At 35.6% G+C, this 22947-nt stretch overlaps 2 protein-coding genes across 2 annotated transcripts; one reads left to right on the forward strand and one right to left on the reverse strand.

Moving 5' to 3' along the window:
• Nucleotides 1-380: 380 nt before the first annotated feature.
• On the reverse strand, nt 381-7474 carry LOC141604621 (protein EARLY STARVATION 1, chloroplastic). The gene is made up of 11 exons (XM_074423048.1): nt 7108-7474; nt 4831-4907; nt 4474-4667; nt 4259-4298; nt 3053-3134; nt 2880-2957; nt 2665-2790; nt 1836-1957; nt 1205-1244; nt 832-906; nt 381-737 (listed from the first exon to the last, which is right to left on the reverse strand). Exons 1-11 carry the CDS (start codon nt 7374-7376, stop codon nt 572-574), a joined length of 1269 nt encoding a protein of 422 aa, XP_074279149.1. The 5' UTR covers nt 7377-7474; the 3' UTR covers nt 381-571.
• Nucleotides 7475-17064: 9590 nt separating this feature from the next.
• On the forward strand, nt 17065-20195 carry LOC141607008 (uncharacterized). The gene is made up of 2 exons (XM_074426385.1): nt 17065-17696; nt 19344-20195. The coding sequence occupies exons 1-2, from the start codon at nt 17211-17213 to the stop codon at nt 20118-20120; spliced, it is 1263 nt and encodes a 420-aa protein (XP_074282486.1). The 5' UTR covers nt 17065-17210; the 3' UTR covers nt 20121-20195.
• Nucleotides 20196-22947: the final 2752 nt, after the last annotated feature.

Below are 22947 nucleotides of genomic sequence, written 5' to 3' on the forward strand. Positions count from 1 at the left end.
AAATAATAAGATTTTTCATTAATTTGATAGCAAGTCTCTTTTCCTAAGAAAAAGAGAGAATTCCCAATACCATCTTCTTCTCTATCACTATTTCTTAAATTCAAAAAGTAGGATGATAAAAATAGAATGGAGGGAAAATCTCACCTGCATTCAAGGTAATCGAACATTGATTTCTGTTCCGCGAGAGAGCTAAGCTAGAGCCAAGGTGTATAATACAAACAACTAAAAAAAAAATCCACAAACTTCTCACATCTACTGGTAAATCCTTTCTCAAGATATAGTGTGGACTATGGATTGTGCAACTGTGGATACTCTCATAAGTCGTAATCCTGTGATTTCAGCTCTACGAAACTTACCTATCTTGAAGCATTAGGAAATGAGCAGATGTTTTCATTGATCTTAAATAAGAGCACTAACCTTACATGATTACCTGAATCAATTGAATTAATAAATCACTGGGTAGGTAATGACATTCTGATACAGGCTCATTTTCAGGTTTCGAATCCCAGAATCGATTTCCATGTTTCCAACTAAACTAAATCTAGACTCTAGAGCAAGGGGAAGTCCACTCTTATGACAAGGAAGGTGGTAAATCTGAGATATCGTCTACAGTAGGTGGTGATGAAGGTGGTGGTGGTGGAAGTGGAAACACACCCGGTGGTCTATCCAATGGTTCGATTGACAACAGCTGAGTTGAGTCGCCCACAACATCCGCCCATCCATAGTGAGGTTCAGCCCTTTACAGCAGGAGATGTAAGTAAAACTTAGGTTATAAACAAAAAAAAAACCATAACAAATAACACTAGATAGATATAAGAATATTTCGCTTACTCGTAGTATGTTCCCTCGTCCACCACAATATCCCAATTTTCTCCGGTTGTGCTCTTTCCATACTTGTGTACCTTGCTGAAAAACGTATACAACAGAGAAACCGCCATTCAAATAAGTAATCAGTTAAGAACTAGAATAACTAGATGTACAAGTTAATATTGGCTTTACATTAATATATGCATAAGGCTGTTTTATTCAAGTATTTATCCACGAATTTTTTTTTGTCAGAGAGAAAAAGGGTGATTATAGTACCCCAAAAGTTACAGGACAAGCTATTGGACTAGGTTGCACTAAAAGCCCGCCTAGCAAAAGTAGTGCGAGGTTACTATGATCAACAAAAGATTAACGAGAAGGACTTTGTAAGAACACATACCCATTTCCGAAATGTTCTTCTCCCCATGTTCGAGACCAGCCTGCATATATTAAGGAGAAACATTTCAGTGTACCGGCAAAAATATCTACCAGATTTAACTTCTGTTAGCAAGAAGAATGCAAAGGAAAGACACTTGTTGCAAATCAAGCTTTCCCTCCTATTCTTGGGAATTTGTACCATTTTCCAAATAAGTGAGGGGAATTTTGAAACAAGAGGGAGTAATCATGACATGAATACGACTTAAACCATCGGTAACATATAGAACGCAGGGTATAGTAAATAAATTACTAGTCCAATCAGTTGTAAAGGCCTAAACCAAAACTACACCCTACAAATACCTTTCCCATCGTTACCGTTTTGAGGACACCAAGCTTGCTGTCAATTATTCCCTCCGTCTTATTCATTTGTTTACCTTTTATATTCTTTGTGAGAAGTATTTTAATCAAAGGTAAACAAATAATTGGGACGGAGGGAGTACAATGTAACTAGCAATTGCAATGTGCACTAGGGATTACACACAGCATGGATCATAAAACCTATACGAAAAGGCTAAAGCAGAAAACATAACTTTGAAGATTACACATAGCATGGATCATAAAACCTGAAACTCAAAGGGAGAATAATGTCATACGTTCACCACTGGGAGATACGTGCCAAGTTTCTCCTTGTCGTGCTCCAATGCCAGCAAAAAACTTCTCTTCCCACTTATCTCCCCATTTTGTTCCAAGTTCTGTCTCCGCCCACTTGTCTGTCCTGGAAGCAGGAACAAGGACTTGTTAATGCAATTCATAGCTAATGGTTCACTCAGACAGTCGGACATTGTGACAAAAAAAAACATTTATATGTGAGAAAATTATATAGAAAATGCTAATTGTTGGAATAGCAACTTCAAGGAAGGAAAAACTGAAGTTCAACAACTTTTCTCGCATGTAATATATGGGAATGCGTGCGGTACTGAATGTTGGCCCTGTCGTTCTTTCCAGAAAACGGAATTCCACTTAGGGTGTGTTTGGATTTAGGGTTCTGAAGGGAAAGGGAGGGGAGGGAATTGGAAGGATGAGGAATCCATTGTTTGGTTAGCAAAATGAAGGTAGAGGGATTTGGAGGGGAGGGAAAATGGATCCCTCCATTTCCCTCCTACAACGCAAATTATTTCCTCACCAACATAGGCAAGATTTGGAGGGAAAATCACCTCCTCCATTCTCCCTCCCCTCCCCTTCCCTTCCTTTCCCTTCCCTCCTTCCCTCTCCCCTCCCTTTCCCTCCTTTTTGCTATCCAAACACACCCTTAATGATGGACCACTACAAGGCAAATCATAATCTGTTCACAACATAGGAAAGTTTTAGGGGAAATGGTGGGCTTCATAATATTTTATCCAAACAGTGGTTTATTAATTTCTTCTTGATTAGAAGGAAAAGAAATGAAAAGAAGCACACAATTCTTCAAAAGACAGGCTATACCATTTCAAAACAGATCCTCTTCCGTCATAGTGCTCTCCCCACTTCTCCCACCAAGATTGTTCATTCAGCCGACCATACTTGTGCGCTCCTTTTTCTGTCCAGCCTTTGGCATCATATTTCTCCCACCTACAGAAAAAAACACTCAACTTAACTTACATAACCCTACCTAATCACAATTGGGTACCAGTAAGAGTGTAAGACTTTATTTCTAGTACCATTTTTCATACCACCCAGCATTTTCAGTGCCCGATTTTGCCTGTTTCTGCGCGCTTCTCTCTATCCTTGCAATATTACTGCAAATTAACACGTAATTTTATAATTTCTATTAATCCCGGTCGGTGTACCAAAGCTGATACGGACCACGGTCAAAATTAAGATGTTCCCCTACCTCCATTCATCTTGATGAAGCACTTCTTGCCATGTTTCCCACCATGAATCTCCCTCTGCATTTTTTCCTGATTTTTCCACGCCTATAATATTCATCGAAAACAGGAAATGAGAAAAAACAATCATTTTACATGCTCAAATTAATTTTAAAAAGAAATAAGAAGCACGAATTCCATTGTACAATTTGTGCAATCATGGAGGGTGAAAACCAATAAAATGAGGATCCATAACAAAACTAAACAAGAACTCGTAGTCAAATTGGCAAAATATCAGAACTAAAAACATGCAGAACCTATTTGTCAAGCAAATACAACTAAATAATTCATGTGTGGTTATGCTGCTGCTGTTATGCTGGTAACGCCTAATCGGAAATTCGTTCACAGTGTTTTTTGTACATCCCAGTGGTACCTTGTTAGTTATCAATAAGCATACGCAATCAGGAATGCGCCCATACAGCCAGAAGACAGGAAATATGTTACAAGAACGGGAGCAAAAATCTGCTGTAGTCTCAAGTTTTTCAAAGTCAAGTCTACAATCTCAAACTAAGGTGACTGTTTTTGCTTCGAATGTTTTGCCAACAGAACTGAAGAGTTTAAATGTCTAAACGGCCTTTGCTAATTGAAACAGCCGTTGTTCACATCTGCAAAATATTTATATAGTAGTACGCAGCTAGAAGCCTTGAAATGACAATACTAGTAATACAAGTAGTCCACTTGATTTGGTACACTACAAACTCTATGAACTACATTTTTACAGGATTAGGAATTTTTGACGCATTAGATCGATTAAAAGCCAATCTAAACCTTAAAATCACATCGAATGAGCAAATATTATATAATGTACTGATTTCAATAGGACAAAAAAAAGTTACAAACAGTTTCAGCTGTGTAGAGATATATATAGCTCCTAGTCGGGGACGGTATAACCATAAATAAGTGACAGATGGCTTTGATGACCAAGAGTGTTATCCAACTTTCAAAAAGGATGAAGGGCAGTAAGCATTGACTGGTAAGCTAATAGATATCATTCAAATCAACAGTTATTTTACAACTTCATGCACCTCACTCAATTAGCCCAATTTGACTTGTTTGTCAAGGAGAACTTTGAACAAGGCAAAAATGAATGAGACGCTTCTTAGTAAGAGGATCCTAACAATGCTAAATAATTTTGAACAAGGCAAACTGAATGAGATAGCAGTGGTTTGTACCTAATTCTTTATATCCAGTCCAGTCACTTTTCTCCCACCACTGTCAATGAGATCAACAAATTCATTAAATGCCGTCACTTACAATAATGCCTTCAACAACAACTGCTTTTCATCGGCAGGATAATAAGAAAGGAAGGGGGAGGAGAGGCATAAGGATATCTAGGATGTTGTGCATTTTGCTCCTAGAAACTCAAAGCACAATATAAAAACAATACCATTTCTTTCCATTCTGAGGAACCATCTTCAGTCTGACCACCCATCCTTGTCCATCGACATCTGTAACCATTTTCCCCAAGCTCAACCCCACCTTCACGATACCACGTACTGCCATCTTCATTGATGCCTGCTTCATTCACGTTTTCATTTAACAAATCGATGCCCCAATCTTTCTCGTTTGCAATACCAGTGTCTAAAATGGATAAAAACAACACAAACTCAGAACAGAGACTTACTTTTGCAAGCACACTAGCCAATTCACCAATTATATGCATCCTTCCAAATATCAGCACCAGCTAGTCAGACTACCACATGAATTAAGTATTGAAAAAGAAAATAAAAATATTTTCCAATACCTCTTTTGGGTGGTGTGTCTCGAGACTGCGGACCAGAAGTGCGTGGTGTACACCTGGGTTTAGAGTGAAAACGAGTTCTGCAGTACAGCAAGAGATCATTGTAAGAGCAGCTCTGAGTTTTTTCTTTTCTTGTGACTTGGTTGTAGATTTATAGTTATTAACTAAAAACCATTAATCAAAAAGTCGTCACTGATCCAGGAGAGATGAGGAACAAAAGGCCAAACAATTGGACTAGAGAGTCAAGTCACTTCATAAGTACCATGTGTGTAGTGAATCTAAAATAAAGGGAAATTCTCATTCCCAACATAGTCAAGCATGATTTTATACGACTTATTATCAATAATAAAGGTAGAAAGGGTCATTTTTAGCAAAAACCGACCTTCAGAAAATGTATGAATGTTTTTGTTTCCACTTTGCCATACCAATATACATCAATAGAGCTGAGAGACACTAGGATTGTATAGACATCCGAAACCACTAGACAGCTTGACCACAATGTTCCTCTAAACTAGTACGGTAGTACCATACTCAACGGTGGGTCTGGTCAAGGCCTCAAGGAGGGTGATTTGAAGAGGTCCAAAGAAACGCAAGCCTACTTTTAACTCCTTAAGGGTGTGTTTGGATAGCAAAAGTGGAGGGAAAGGGAAGGGAAGGGGATGGAGGGGAGGGAAAGGGAGAGAAGGGAAGGGGAGGGAGATTGGAGAGGTGGAGTTTTCCCTCCAAATCTTGCCTATGTTGGAGGGGAAACATTTTGGCTTGGAGGAGGGAAATGGAGGGATCCATTATCCCTCCCCTCCAAATCCCTCCACCCCTATTTTGCTATCCAAACAATGGATATTTGCTCCTTCCAAATCCCTCCCCTCTCTTTCCTTCCAAATCCTTTTATCCAAACAAAGCCTAAAAGCAGAGAGACTCTTTCGACTAGACCAATTATAAGTACACAAGTCTAAAGTAGCAAATGAAGTTCACATCATTATGTACTTATTTCATATGCAGCAACAATTGTTTGTTCTAGCATAAGGAGTTCATCTGAGCTACGTTTCACTTCTACGCACCTCATCTCAGGCTCTCAGCTCAACTCTAATATACTTACTAACTGTAACTTCTGACAGTAATATAGATTAGAGCTACATATTAGAGGCCAATCAGTTTACTACAACTTTAATCAGTTAATTTCAACACTATTTCGTTTCAGTTGAATTCAACAATATTTCGTTTCAGTGAAAGTCGCTAAATAGTTGAGTTCAGCTCCATTTTGTAGAGAACATACATTAGAGTGAAAAAATATATTACATCCAAAACAACTTCGATTTAATAACTACTTGGCGACTTTCACCATTTTGCCAATTATAACTCTGAAAGCAATGTCGCTTGACTAAAAGACATTGAGTCATCGATAATGCTAAATGAGACTGATCTTCACTACACTGAATACAAACAAGCTAGAGTAATCTTCCTCGGACTAAATTCAGATAAACTGCAATGATCCTCCTTGAAACCAATTCATAAAAACTCGACCTGATTTTCAATGCTCAAACTTATTTGACACAAAATCTAAGAAAAGAGACGGAAAACTAAAACTATGTACTCCGTATTTAGTTATCTAACACTCCATCTAATTAGTCCTAGCTATAATTTAGCTAAGCATGAATTCTGTCACTGTCAAAAACTCGAACAATCTCGCAGCAAAATCAAAATTCCAGCAAGCAAATTAAAGCAGAAAATGAGCGCTAACAAAGCATGATGTTAGCAGCTCATTCTTAAACTCCACACTAATCTTGAATGTACTAATTACTGCTAATCTACTAAATAAACCTCCATACTACTTCATAATCCTCAACAATTAGGCGAAGATGATATAACAAAATGCGGAAACTACTGTCAATCTACTAAATACAACACGATTCATACAAAACAAACAAGTTGCTAAAACATCGCAAACTTCAAATAACAGCAGGCTAAACGAACAAACACGCATACACAAATACTAAAAAAACGATGACAATAACAGCGAACAGAATACTTACTCCGTTCCATTGAATTGTATACGTTTTTAAAATTTCGCTCACATCTTTAGAAAAATGTTTATAAAACACGATTTATACAAAAAACAGATAATTACTGAATCAAACAAGTTGCTAAAACATCGCAAACTTCAAATAACCGCAAGCTAAACGAATAAACACACATATACATTGCATTACGCAACTATTAATTAAAAAATGATGATAATAACATATAAAAAAATACTAAAAGAAGGAGGAACATAGAGCATACGGAGGAGAAGTGAAAGGCAAAGAAGGCAAAGCTTGACTACGAACTCTACGACTACTCTTCTCCTTCGAATCGAACTTTCGCTGCCATTCTTCGCATTTTTCACCATGTTTTCGCTTCGAAACTGCTGAACAACCGCAAATACGCCGCCGCAAGCTAGTGTTTCCAACGGCGGCGAGTTCAAAGCTCCGGCGATCGTCATTGTGAAGTGTCGGAAGTTTCTGGCTAATTAATGGCGTCGTAAATCCGCAACCGGCGGAATTCGCCGCCATTAACGTTGTAATGTAAGGTATTGTACTCTCTTGTAAGAGATTTACAGCATTGCGTATAAAAGATTTCGCAATGTGATTTGATTGTAAATTGTTAAGAAGAAAACCTAGGGTTTTGTTAATGCGATTATGCAATTGGTGTGAATGTGTGATGAAGTAATTTGGGGAAGTGTTTGAGCAAGTAGAAATTGGTGTGCTTGAAAAGAGAGGGGGAGAAAAGCAAGACAGATATAGAATAATGTGTCTAGAAGAGTGTTTTTAAATAGGAAGTGAGCGTACTAATGGTGGACAAGTTATGCAACAGGCCAATAGTGACTTTCATGTTGTAAAACCGTCTTACACAATTACGAGTAATAGTTAACTATTGAGGGGGAGCGGTTCCTCTGGTCTATTTTATGTCTCATCTCGTGTCTCACTATACTCTGTGACACATCATTAATTTAAGAGAAATTATTATCAATTTTATTATGTGAATGATTATGTGTCGCAAGATAAAAATAATGGGACGGGAGATGGGAGTATGGGAAACAAAATTGGGACAGGTGATCTCAACTCCTATTTAGGTCGGTGAAATTACAATAAAGAAAGGTGAAGGAACGGAAATTAGAGGTTTTGTTGCTAAAATGAATCAAATCTACCTAAATTTTGAATGATTTTAAATACAATGAAATCTCGATTGATTTTATCTATTAAATTGAGAGATGTATGCGTTTAAAATTCGTTGATGGTTCGAAAGGATTAGATGTTAAGGTTTGGACTGAATCGTGCTCCGTATTGTGGTTTACATAATAACCGAATTCTTAACCATTATGGAGTACTTTTATATTGGGCGTGTATGGTGAACAAACGTGAATGTAAATAAAATACAGAGTTTAACTTAACTAGTTTTAATTTTTAAGTGAATGTATTTATGTGAACCCCGAATTTTCTATTATTTTTTAAGGCAGAAAATATATGTTTAAAGCTTGAAATATGTAAAATATGTTAAATAAGATAGAAAAATGGCTAAGAAATAACAACTAAAATATTATTTGATGATCCATTTTAATTTTAAGACGAAAACGAAATTAGGAGAAGAATAGTAGGCGATGCACAAGTGTTGCTAGTTGGTACGCAGAGCAGAGTAAGCAGACAGGAAACTGGGAATCCCGGTGAGTAAATAAAATGGAGTAAAACAAAACACGTGAGCATTCTGAATTCTGGTATGTGGAACCCACTCTTGCTCTTTTTTCTTTCTATTGGATCAAACGTGTCTTTGCCGTATATAGCTACCCACTCTTTGGTCCACAACTGGCTTCCTCTCACGCTTCACTATAGAGGTAACTCTACGCCGTATTGGACACGAGACATTATTTGCATGTAACGGTTATAAGTTTGTGACTTTTTACGGTCCTCTTTTTACGTTGCCCTTCTACTTCCTTTCTCAATTGCTTTTTATGAAATGTCACAAACTTGTAACGAAATAGTACCGTCACAAATAAGGTCAAGAGAACACTTAACTAATTGACTTAGTTCTATGCTCTCCACTTTCAAGTCTTGATTGATCAAAGTTGGCTGGTATGAATGGTAAGGGCTCTCATCTCTTAAACAAGTGGTCAGGGGTTCGATTTCTAACTCCTGCGAGTGAAAAAACCAAACTTGAGAAGGGTCAACCCATTAAATTGTATTCAGTACTCCGAAGGAGATTGCCCCGACTGTCGGTAGGGATACTCCCGGTCAACACCAAAAAAACTCTCAAGTCATAATTGCTCGTTAATAGCCTAACTAGTATAGATTCCGCGCAAATGCGCGGTTTTTTAAATAAGGATAGTAAAGACTTTAACAATTATAGTATTGGGTATTTAGTAGTGTAGATCCCGCACATTTGCGGTATATATAGAGGTTTTGTTTTTAGTTATTATTTAAATATTTTAAATTGATACATTATTAATTTGTCATATTTGTCATATACCTCATCGTATCTCGATATGAGAAAAAAATGAACTATGAACTAATCAAGAGAATTTAGTAAAGTTACAAAATATATTTAATAACTTTTTTTTCTTTAACATAAAACTAATGATTACAAATAATAATTTTTCTCAAATTATGTTAATGAATTTTTTTTTTTTATGAAGTTAATTATATCAGTTTAATATTTTGTTTTATAAAAAATGTGTCAAGTCAATCTCTCATATATAATAATACATAACAAAATTTTTGAAATTTACAATTTATAAAATTATGGTGAATTTATCTTATTTTAATTAAATATTATAATTTAGATTTTAAAGAAAATACTATTATTTGATTAAAATGTTATATTTTGATGAAATGATAATAATTTAAAGAAAGAAGTATCTTTGTTTTCTTATTTAGATTGATACCTTTTGGAGGGAAAACTTTGGATAATTTTATTCTCTTAGTATATAGGAGGAAGGAGGATGGGTGGAGTTGATCCAACTAGATACGTGAAAGATTAACTCGTTATTTTCAGTCCGATCCTTAAATTTGGTTTTGATTTGAAATTTTTTGAGCCTAATAAATGAAAGCTTGAGTTCGGTACGTTCAATAACAACTCTACTTTGACTTAAAACATAATTGTGCTCGATTTGTATTATTTCATTTTATCAATTAGTTTGAACAATAATAATAGGGTTATGCTCATTCATGGACATGATTTACTCAATCATGGACACAATTTACAACTTTACCCCTCCCATTTCTAACATTTAACGGTTTTGTTTTTAATTCAATTTCCTCCCTCAACCTCTCAACCACCATCCAAACACCACCAGGTGCCACCTTCCGCACCACCTCTCTTATACGCACTCTCCTTCCAGATACTTCGACAAAATCGACAGTCCTCCCATACCCTGCTAAAATAAACATCAACAAATAAAACAACCACCACCCCTCCTCCATCCCTGCCACCACCACCATCCGTACGGCCTTACCCCGCCTCTGACGCCGACCACCCCTGCCTCTGACGCCACCTTCCTTGACACCCGACGACCGGCTTGCTCTCACCTCCCTCGACCGACGTGTGATGCCCCTGAACCACATGCCCCCAAACTAATTTTTCAATAAACCCTAATTTATTTCTTTAATCCTAGTTTAATTTTTACCTGCTTAATTGAATAACAAAATTGATGTTTGATGGATGGAGTTTGAATTACTACTTGGTTAATATGAGAATTACAATTTTTAATTGAGAAATTTGGTGAAAATTTGGCTAACTTTGATAGAAAGATGAAGAGAGAGTTATTTTCTTCTGATTTTTTATTAAGGGCAATGAATGGAAAAGTTATGGCAAAATGTCCGTGATTAAGTAAAACATGTCCATGAATGAGCAATGACGTAATAATATAATATAATTTAAATAACTAAAATGATAATTTTAAATAAATATTAAAATTATAGTTAAAATATCAAAAAATGAGGTTCTGCTATTAACTTTGTTGAGCTGGGATCAGTTCTAGATTCGTCTAACTTGATTCGAGCTTAACACAAAATCATTTTAAGCTTGAACAGGATTTTGATCGAAATAATTTCAAAGACGAGCCAATTCATATCATTTTTAACCTCACGTTAAATACTTCAAAATTTTAAATCCGCTACCGAATTAAAGATACTTAACTCATCTTGACGTACGGACTACCAATTATCAACACTCGACAACCACAAGTTTCAACATTCAATTTTGCAAAAAGGCATAGTAAGAAATGACGTGTCAGGTGTTAGTTGTTTAGCTGACATGGAATATGGATAAGGTGGTATTTGAAAAGCATGAGTCTGACGTGTGTGAGTGTACCATGAAGATGCAAACATGGTGTAATAGCATGCCACGTGGCAAAAAACAAAATAAAAGATACAGAATACATGGACAATCTGATGTTGAACTAGGAAACCACAGTATGTAGTTGATTGTGCCTTGTAATAATATTTGGTTGTGGATAAGCCTCTCCTTTTCGCTTATTATTTTGGATATCAATCAACCTCAAATGCTCAAGTGGTGGCACTATGTGCTTAATGAAAACGTTTAGATGATCAGTATGTTTCGCCACAAATTCTCACTTTAGACGGATACTATCTGTCATATATATTCCTTTATACTCCCTCCTATTCACCATTTTCTTCCCTTTTCCTTTTTGTACAAGAAATAAGAAATTGAATTTGGACCACATAAAACACACTACCCCACTTGCTATTGAATTTGGACCATACAAATCAACCCAAAAAAGGAAATAGGGAAGAAAACGTGAATAATCCGTAAAAAGAAATAGGGAAGAAAATGGTGAATAGGAGGGAGTATGAAGTAACAAGAATTATTAAAAATAATTTTGTAGAACAACCAAATCTAGGTCTCTTCTTGAACTTAGCATGAGTATCATGCTCATAACTTTACCAATTAAGTACCAAGTCAATAACACTAGACCTGGCAAAAGCAACCCGACCCGATTGACCCGACCCGAAAAAGCTGACCCGAGACCCGAATTGACCCGAACTACATCACCCGAATGTGACCCGAAAACCCGAATTGACCCGACTCAACCCGAACATGACCCGAGCTTTCTTGATCCGAACTGGCCTGACCCGAAAATGACCCGATCCGAAACCGCCAAACCCGAAAATGACCCGACAAAATATAACTCTAATTGAACCGAAAAGACTTGAAATGGCAATTTCTCTATTATTCATTGACCCGAAAATGACCCGACCCGAAACAACCCGACCCGTTTGACCCGGAACTGACCCGACAACAAACCCGAAACAGACCCGAAACCCGAAATGACCCGTCCCGAGCCGAGTTAACCCGAAATCAATGAGAAACCTGAACTGACCCGACCTGAATTGACCCGGCTTGAACCCGACCCGTTGACCCGTTTTGCCAGGTCTAAATAACACCACTCGAAACTGATAATGCACTACACACATTTTTGTAAGTAGGTCTCCCTTGCGATGGGTCGGATATTGCGACGGGTATTATGTGAGTGGAAATGGGTAGAGGGGACAATGTGGGCGCCCACCCCATGTGCTTTGTCTCTCACCCTTATGGGTTTTTTGTGAGATGATATGGTATCCGTCGCAAGTTTGCGACGGATACCCTCCGTCATAAAGGAGAATTTGTGAAAAAATTAATAGTCGGCAGTTGTTACCCTTTATTATTGGTCGGCAAAATTAAACAATTCTATTGATTACTCCATGAAATACCTACTTATTTGTTTTTATTTGATAGCCGAATGTCAAATTGAGTATCAGGTATTACAAATTCATTATATAAAACCTCAAATTGTTTTTAAAATCGGGCTTTTTAAATCCATTTTACGCTGTATTCCTTTTAATATGAGTGAAAACACAGTAAACATATCAAAATGGGTCCTACAAAATCTTATATATGGAGGAAAATTTAGGCCTCAAAAACAAAATTAGGAATATTATTAGTAATCTCTTGGTAGTGGATTTGCCAGCAAGATTTCCACGTTAGGAGGATGTGAATAAGATGACTAGTTTTTCATATGGCTTAGAGAGTTAGCTACGACATTGTGCGTCGGCTTTGTGCTTTTGCTAAACCTGGAAACAAGCAATTCCCACACTGTCAACGTCCTCTTATAAACGTCAGTACGTCACTATGAAATCTGTGTCAACGAGAACATCTGTATTGGTTTTATTTAAGAAATTTTTCGCAATTTTACAAAATAATCTCTCCATCTCGATTATTTATTTATTTTTAGTTTTTTGGTAGAAAGTTAATTTAGAAAAAGAAGAGAGTACCAATTATTTGATGACAAGTGAATCTAATTGAGTGTGAATGATCAAATTATTCATCAAAAATATTCGCAAATAGAAATGTAAACAATTGACTGACACTCAAAAATAAAAAAGGTAAACAAATTAGTGGGACAGAGGGAGTAATAAGCATGTAACTTTCCATTGGAGTTGGAACCTTTTGATGTAACTTGCAAACATGATAGCTCTATTAAGCTCCATAACTCGTTTAAAAAAAAAAATTATAATCAGAATGAAACAATCTAACTATATAACAGCCCGTAAAATTCACGGTTTTTAAACTAGTTTTTTATTACTCCCTCCTATTTAGCTTATAGCTCTCCTTTTTTTTGCAAAAAAAATAAGAAAATGAATTTGGACCACACAAAACACTGTATCCCACATGAAATTGAATTTGAGACACACAAATGTTTCCAAATAAGGAAAGATAAAACAAAACCCGACGAGCATGAAAAAGAAAAGGGGGAACTACAGGCTGAATATAAGGGAGTATTATCAAAATAAAGACGCGTGCTAATTAACTAATGTGGTACTCCCTTCGTCCTAAATCCTAATCACTCGGATGATTTGGATTTTGGACGAAGGAAGTATTTTATTTGGGCCAAAGCCCAATAGGCCAACCTCGTTAATAAGATCGTTTGATGAAGCCATTTGTGAAGACTAAACGTTAGCAATTCCATATCATACTTATAAATCAAGCCCATGAAAGGATTACTAAACTATTATTGTTCGTGAATTCTCAAAAGTCAAACCTCAAAAGAGTATCAGTAATTCTCATTTCAAAAGGACTATTCCGTCTAAAGGTTTCAAATAGTTTTATATGAACAATTTTATGGTAAAATGTGTCCATCTATTTAACAACAAAATGTTGTAACTATTGTTTGTTATTCATGTAAATTTTTGACAAAAGGTGATCACATTTCACTGTAAATTGGTCACATTTGGTCTGTCTCAGGCCTTCAGACGAAAATGAGCGTATAAAGGGTCACCTTATAAGAGAGTATAGTCTTAAATTGAGATCGTCTATTTCACTTTATATCCAAATCTCGTGTTCCACCATCTTAATCTCGTGAGTCGTGACACATCACATTTCAGATAGTAAAAGTGTATCTATTATAAGGAAAAGGAATGAGAATATGAGATAGAACAAAAAATGGGATTGGGGATTTGCGTTTGTCTGAAATCTGCTTGACATCTTGGGTGCATGAGCCATGAGGTACGTGATTTAGTGCCTACCGTGCTTATGTTTAACACATATTACACTCTGTTTATATATACAGATAGTCTTGCTTATGACTGTTATAAAGTTGCGATCTCTCATGTTCTTTTTCCACTTATATATTATTCCACTTGTTCTCTTTCTTGCTCTTTGTAAAAGGTGGCAAACTTGTGATAGAATAGTGTCGTCACAAATGAGAATTTGTGTTGTTTAGTAAGTGTTTGACACGTATTTCCTTGATTTTGTTGTCAAAAGTAATAGAAACTCTACTATTTGTCACGTATTCACAGATTAGCTTGAAAAATTAGAAAAACAAGAGCTTCTAAACGACTAAACATCTCATGCGAACAACTGGTCAAGTATAACTAGGGACTTAGGGAGGTTATATAAACTACCATGTAAGTATAAATTAAAATAAATACTCTATAAAGCTTTGACTTTGTAGATAATATTTATCTTATGTAGCCAGGTATATCTAATCTAATAAAGCCGGTTACAACTTACAACACCCTCACAATTAATTCATCTAGGCAGGTGTATTCTACAAACTAACAATCTTAGACATTAATTTAAACACAAAATTTCATTATAGACAGGAGATATCTGTTTATACGCGTTAAATATCCACCCACTTTAAGTATAAGATAAACAACAAGTTGCAAGGTGAAACCCAAAAATGTCACCACTTTAAGCATATTTAATCCGTCTTTCACTTTAGACGAATATATCCGTCTATAGTAAGATTAATTGTAATTTATACTTTTTAGGTGGTAGATTATTTGGTCACTTACGGACATATAACGTACATAACAATAACAACGTTATACTCCACATCCCAATTATTTATTTAATTTTGATTAAAAGACCGTCCCTTATACAAAGAATAAAAAAATATTTGTGATTGGACGGAGGGGTTAAGAGCAAGTACAATGGTTTAGCTTAGTGACTTGCTTGCAATTTTAAAATTGCAAGCTAGTGGCTAAACCATTGGAGATAGCCAAGTAGAATTGCTTAGGTTGAACAACTAGCTTCATTAGAGCATCCACAATAGTAAGCTAGTTGGTACTAGCTTACCTTTGCCACATCATTTTTGTGAGCTACAACCATTTCAAGCTACAACTTACTCCCCAACGGTGGAGTCGATTTTCTACTAGCTTTATGTGACCCACCTAACACACTCTCCTATTATTTTATTCAATTTTTAATTTCTAAATATAAAATTAAAACATTATAAATGAGACCACTATTTTCCTATTGGTTATGTTTTTTTGTGGGTCCATTTAAGCAAGTAGCCTCATGGAGCAACTAGCTCAATTTTTTTAAAACAAAACTAATCTATTTGGACTACTCCAATGGTTGAGCTACTACCTTGCAATTTCTTAAAATTGCGCAAGCTAGTAGCTCAACCATTGGAGATGCTCTTAGTAGCTTAAGTGGTCCCACTAAAAAAACAACTAATAAGAAATTAATTGGGTTCAATCAAGCTAGAATAAACAAGGCTAAACCATTGTACAAGTTTGGTAGTTGTAGCTTAACATTTGATGTGGCAAAGGTAAGCTAGTTACAACTAGCTTACCATTGGACTTGCTCTAATAGCTACGAGTAAATAAGGTTCTCTAGTGACTATCTAGTAGTAAATTAAACAAGGTTTACAAGTTACTCTCTTTAGTCATATTTGTTCTTTCCATTTGACTTTTTAGAGTCAAACTTATCAAGCTTTGACATTGAATAAGTAGAAAAATAAAAAAGTATGAAGACATGAAACTTAAATATTTAGATTTGTCATCAAACAATCTTTCACAAAATATATTTTTAACAAAAAAAATATTATAATTCTAAATATATTTTGAAAACTGCAGTTAAAATAGCGTCTTAGAGACCGCGTAAAGTTAATTACAAAGAGCAAATGTGGATGAAGGGAGTAATAATGTATTATAAAGACATTATACATTACACATTACACATTACACAATGCTTTTCTTTGACAATAATAACAGTGTTTAAGAGACATCTCTTTTCAACTTAATTTCAATTTTTATAAATTATAGTTAGTTAAGCTACCATCTAATAATCTCAGTTCAGTTAAGATTACCCTAGTTCAATTTAGGTAGTCCAAAATCACATACACCATATAAAATGACCAATAAGCATCTCTTAGAACGATAATATCTATCCTAAGATGAAAACAGATTAAAGACGTTTCTAATTACATATATATATATATATATATAACAATTGTTTTTGTTAGCCCTTGTTCTTTTTGCCTTAACTTTTACTCATTTCAGTTTAGTTCAACTCTATTCAATTGAATTCAGTTCGTTCAGCTTATCTCTTATTTCAACTTCATTCAATTAAGTTCGGCGGCTCCATTCAGTTAAGTTTAGTTTAGCTCAGCTCTATTTAGATCATGTTTCTTTCCACCTGAAAAAACCGAACTAAATAGAGGTGAACTAAACTACAATTAGCTGAAACTAAGTCCAAATGAACATGATCATAACCCAAATACCCAATCCAGTTCATTGAGCCGGAAAAAACAGAGCTTTCAGTCATGAACATTATTTTTTTTTTACCTCATCTACATTTTCATCCATTTTAAATTTAATAGGAAGGTCACACTTAGCTTTGCTATTTTTTTTTTTTTTTTAAAGTAAATGAGAAGGCACGTGTCCAAGCCATAAATAATTCCACAAAAGTAAACTTTCAACACACTTTTCGTTCTCCCACCATCTCCCAACTCTCGACCCCATTCCTTCACCTTCCCACTATAAAACTCATTCAAAAAGTACGCAAAACAAAAACAAAAACAAAAACAAAAACAAAATCAAATCAATAAACACGATCACTCTATCATGCAAGGAAATCTTCAAAAATCAAACCCGACCCGAATACCAAAACGGGTATCGGATCTTGATTACCGGGTCATCCTCCTCCTCTTCACCTCCATTTCCCTCCTCTTACTCTACTTCTCTTCCTCCGCAACCACCGCAACCGCCTCCGCAGCAGCCGCTGCATTCTCCGCCGTCTTCCGACCTGACTCGCCGCGGTCAACTCGGCGGAGGACCGAGTTAACCGAGTCGAGGATTGCCGTGTGTTTGGTAGGTGGGGCCCGCAGGTTTGAGTTAACTGGACCTTCTATTATTAACAGGATCCTTAATGAGTTTCCTAACTCGGACTTGTTTTTGAATTCGCCACTTGACGCGAATTCGTTTAAGCTCTCGTTGCTTAATTCAGTTGGTCGAGTCGGGTCGGTTCGGGTTTTTAAGCCGGAGGTTATTCCTGAGGTGGAGTCGCAACAGCGGGTTTTAACTGCTGCTAATTCACCTAACGGCATTCAGGTTTGTCTTGTTCTTTTTTATTTGAGATCGTCTTAAGCTTAAAATAATTTGTCTTAATATCGTGTGATTCATTTAATGATAGTTAAAGACGGTCTTAAACAAGACTATGTTTATTTGATTCTAACAAATTATAGAACAAGACGTGTTATTTCTTTGGTTAAACTCACCATGAATAAAGACGTGTTTTTTACACTATAATTATTGTTATTTGATTATTTTTGATACATTTAATTTTTCATACATTGAATCATTTGAATGCAATGTTATAATTGGGATTTATTGTGACATTTTAATACAGAGTATATCATCAAAGATTTTGCCATATAACCATATTGGTGAAATGTATCAGCCCATTATTGAGATAGGTTACTGTTTTTTAGGCATCCTCATTTTGTCTCATCTGCCATACTTGACTCCTTTAAGTTTAGTCAGATATCACCGTCTTAAATAAGAATTTATTAAGTATATCGGCCTACCATTTTTACGTTTGATTACAAAAAGGTCGTTACAAATTTGAAATTGTATAATAATGTGAATCAATGCAACCTCATCGTACAAGTGTTTTGGACTTTTGTTTACTAGTTTTACTTTTATTTGCTAAATAGAAAATTAGTCAAATGTTGCAACGTAATTAGGAAAGAATTGATTATTAGTGAATCGTTGAATTTAGGTGTATACTTTTAAGCTCTTATAAGAAAAGTAAAGTAGCGGATTAGTTCGATTTAGGTAGCGTATCGGTTATAAGTTGGTGTGGGGGGTCATGGAGCAAAAAAATAAATGAAATCGAGTTAAAATCTTTAATCTAAAGGTTGAATATTTATTCACGGAAATGTATATGAACTAACAAGGCCATAACTCATAAGGGTACTACAAATGTACAAGGGTATACCGTATACATTTCGCTTTGAGCAATACAAGGGAATTAAAATGAAAACTGCGTCGATGACTGTTTTTAAAGAAACTGTTTTCAACTTTCAAGCGACCCAAAATAAAAATTGTCGAGGACTGAATTAAAATTTAGGATTAAACAAATGTACATTATCTTATCTACTGTCAATGCCAACATTTTACTAGTGTCAAAATGGTAATCATGATTAGTTCATGAGTCATGACAGATTGACAGCTAATCCCATTGAATTTGGATCTGAATGAGGCCATTAACCTATGAATAATTCTATATTCAAATAACAGAAGCTTCTTGTTTATTATTTTCTATAATTTGTTTCTAGTGGGGTTTTGAATGTCAGTGTTCTACTATAAGAGTTACTCCTTCCGTTCCGGTCATTTATTTATCTTTAATTTGACACAAAAACCGAACAAAGTGGAGAGGACCATTTGAGGAGGTTGTTATTGAGTGACAAGTAGACAATAAGTTATGTGGATGATCAAATTAACTTTTAAAAATGTCCCAAATTCGAAAGGTAAACAAATGATCGAAATGGAGGAATTAATTTTTTTTGTCTTTTTCAAGTGACCCAAAATCGTCATGTTAATATTTCAGTGATTCAGTCTTCCAGGTTGTTTCGTCCTGGAGACTTATCTAAGAAATTATTCAACTTGAATTCAAATTTGGTGTATATAGTTCATTTATCATTTATTTAATAATATTCTATTCACTAAAAGTCAAACTTGTGAAATTTCTTGTAGGGACTATTACAATACTTCAACCTGGTGGAAGGATGTCTTACATTGATTGAAGATTACCAAAAAGAAAAGGGTTTTACATATGATTGGATAGTCCGAACCCGTGTCGATGGCTATTGGTCCGCTCCATTAAGCCCGAGTAGCTTTGTTCCGGGTAAATACGTGGTTCCTCCGGGTTCTACATATGGTGGACTCAACGACCGGCTTGGAGTTGGAGACTATAATACCTCGAAAATCGCGCTAGCCCGACTATCCCTCATTCCGGACCTAGACAAATTGAACTACACGGGCCTAAACTCCGAGACATCTTTTAAAGCCCAACTCACGGCCCATAATATCTCGTACCAAGAGACCCCGCTTCAACCATTTTGTATTGTGTCGGATAGGAGATACGCATTCCCGCCAGTTGGTTATGGTGTTGTTGTCGCGTCTCTATCTAGCAACGGGCCATTAAACGGGGCCAAATGCCGGCCGTGCAAGCCCGTTTGTGTTGGAAATTGCGTGGCGAATGTGATGGACGGGGTGTCAAAGGGGTGGAGTTGGACGCCGTGGCGCAATGGGTCACTTGAGTTGTGTGATGCCAGTGGTGAGTGGGAATTGGGCTGGGAAGATGTTTTTGATGAGGCCGTTGGAGACGGACCGGCCCGATTGAGGAAGAAAGTTGGGTCATTGAGTGTGGAACAATGTGTTAAGGATTTTGAGGTGATGAAGGGAAGAGCAGCTAATTGGGATAGTCCACCTTTGGAAGAGATATGTAAACTTGGGCTTGATCCCAAATAGTTGATTTTTTTTTTGTACATAGAAAAATTAGAAAGAGTATAATACAATTCCGAGAAAATACTCCATATTTAAGTTCCTCCATCTCCGTAAATAAGCATTAGAAATTTGAGCACTAACGATTATTTACAGAAATAGAGAAAGTGAAGAGGAAAAAGGAGATTATTGACTAAAATACGGGATCAGAGCGTAATTTAAAATTGTAGAGATCAATTTAACAAGAGAGAATAGGATGAGAAGATGATCGAGTTTAAGGGGTTTATTCTAGTTGTTAGTTTGTTACTACTACATTTTTTTCACAAATACTATCTTACAACCAGTTGTATATTAGCATTGTACAACCGCCTCAAAGTTGTTGAGTTCTTTACACAAAGTTGTCGAGCTATTTTATAAGTTATTGAGCTAATTTAAAAAGTTATTGAGTTTAATAATTATTCCTCTTAAAGCTCAATAACTTTGTATTGTAACTCGACAATTTTGTTAGTAAAGCTCAACAACTTTATAACAAAACTCGACAACATTGAAAAGGTTGTACATAAACTACATACAACCAGTTGTATAATCTACTAATTGCATTTTTTTTCAGACTCTTTTTTGTTGGAAAAATTTTTATTAGAAATGTTTCTTAGATATTGAATTGTATACTTGTATGATGGTTTTGGTTATTCAAACAAAAAGTGACATTATTTGTAGTTTTTGTTTGTTACAAAGACCAATGTTTTAATGAATTGTAGAATATAGTACGAGTACATTTTTTTCAAATTTGCTCACATAATTCGAAGTATTCACTTTGTCTCAACTCTTGATCATTTATTTACGTTTGATTAGAATGTCTATTACAATAAACTAAAAATTAAATAAATAATTAAAACAGAGAAAGATAATACATTTACCATGGTAAATTACTCCGTAGATGCAAAGGCTAGAAAAAAAAAAAAAACACCGCGTCAGCGCATACAAGCGACAAACATCTCAATACCCAAGTAAGCACGTGCTAACGCGCATGACTTAAGAAATCATGTTTATCATTCGTCTAGTTGTTACAGCACAAATTCTCATTATAGACGGACACTATCCGTCTATACGTATAGACGGATACCATTTCCCCTCACAAAATACCCATTTATCATAAAGTGAGAAGCACATAGGGGTGCCCCACCTTGTCCCCCTACCTATTTTATTAGAGGTCTTTACCCGTCTGTTCGCTCCACCCATCTATACCAAGAGCTATTGTTGTTACAGTGAGTGCTTCAACCATCAATCAACCTTGCCATCTACTCCAATTAATCAAGATTATTACCAAAAAAATGAGTTAATTTTTTTTACTGTATGTAATCATTGTGGACAATTGATTTTTCGATTTTTCGAATAAAATAGGGGTATTAAAGTGTTTGATATAGTCATATTGATTATAAATTTACAAGTAGTCCGTATTATGCTAGGAACTTGCATTACTAAACGAATTTATTATATCGGTTCCCGAACTAATATTCTTAATTAGTAGCTCATATCATTTTCAGGACAATGGCATGTCTCTTAATTATTAAATCGTTGTGCAATAAGAACCTAATAACTTATGCACCTCACCAGTTGTCAAGGCTATCTTATAAATTTATAATCACAATAAATCAAGTAGAGTATAATTGTTGCTTTCTTCTACAGAAAAACCCTATCTTTAATTAGTTTTTTATCTGTTTAACGTATTTGTTGTCGTACTTCCTTGATCTTAATTATGCATAATACATAAACAAATAACGAGATAAAATAAGTATATACCTGGTATAATGTTTGTGTATGACTGTATGCTAGCTATATACTCCTATATTCTATATGTGAATTTGAACATAAAACTATACATTCCGCGCAGGGGTGAACCTAGAAATAAAATTTTGGAGTAGCAAATTTTTCTGATGTTATTTTATACTCATGTTAAGGTGCATATTTAAAAAAATTGGGGTAGCAAAAGTCGATAATCTTAACCATTTTCTAGAGATTTGGGGTAGCGAGTGCTACCCTTTGCTACTATATATGTAGTTTCCCCCTTTATTCCGCGAAGCTGATTATTATACATTTATACCAATTCAGCAATGTGTTCATGCTTCATTTTTTAACGATAGAGCCCACGTTTGAAGGGATATCAACTCACAATAATCCCTTTTAAAAATGGCTTGAAAGCGCAATATGCCAAATATTGAATGCTTTTGACCTTTCAAGGACGTGCATGCATGCAATTTGCTGAAAGGTTAGAAAATCAAAGAAGATCCAAAAAAGAGACAATATATATTCACAAATTCTTATTTGTGACGGAAGGTATCCGTCACAAATAAGAGACGGATACCATATCCCCTCACAAATTACCCATTTGCCTTGAGTGGGGGAAGCACATGGGGGGACCCTCCTTTGTCCCCTCTACCCATTTCCTCTCACAAACTACCCGTCGCAACCCGCGACCCGTCACAAGCAAGACTTACACATATATATTACAGAATGTTGAAATTATTGGCTGTGTTTGATAAGCAGTAGAAGTGTCAAGTGTTAACAGATTTTAGTAGCAGCGGGTACTTGTGACTGCTAGTATGGCATATCGTAATATAGGTTACCCATTAGAATTGGACGACGATGCTAGCTGCTAGCTTGTGACGGCTAATATGGCATGTTTTGATATCGAAATACATATTTACGTAATACATTAGCATTTAGCATATTATAATTATGCTAATATTTGAAAAAAAAATATTATCGTCCATGGTGGTTGAGAAAACAACATTGACAAAACCTTACACAAACCAAAACATTAGTTAAGATAGAGAGTTTTCAGGACTATATCAAG

The sequence above is a fragment of the Silene latifolia genome, chromosome 10, assembly GCF_048544455.1.
Source record: "Silene latifolia isolate original U9 population chromosome 10, ASM4854445v1, whole genome shotgun sequence".
Lineage (NCBI taxonomy): Eukaryota > Viridiplantae > Streptophyta > Magnoliopsida > Caryophyllales > Caryophyllaceae > Silene > Silene latifolia.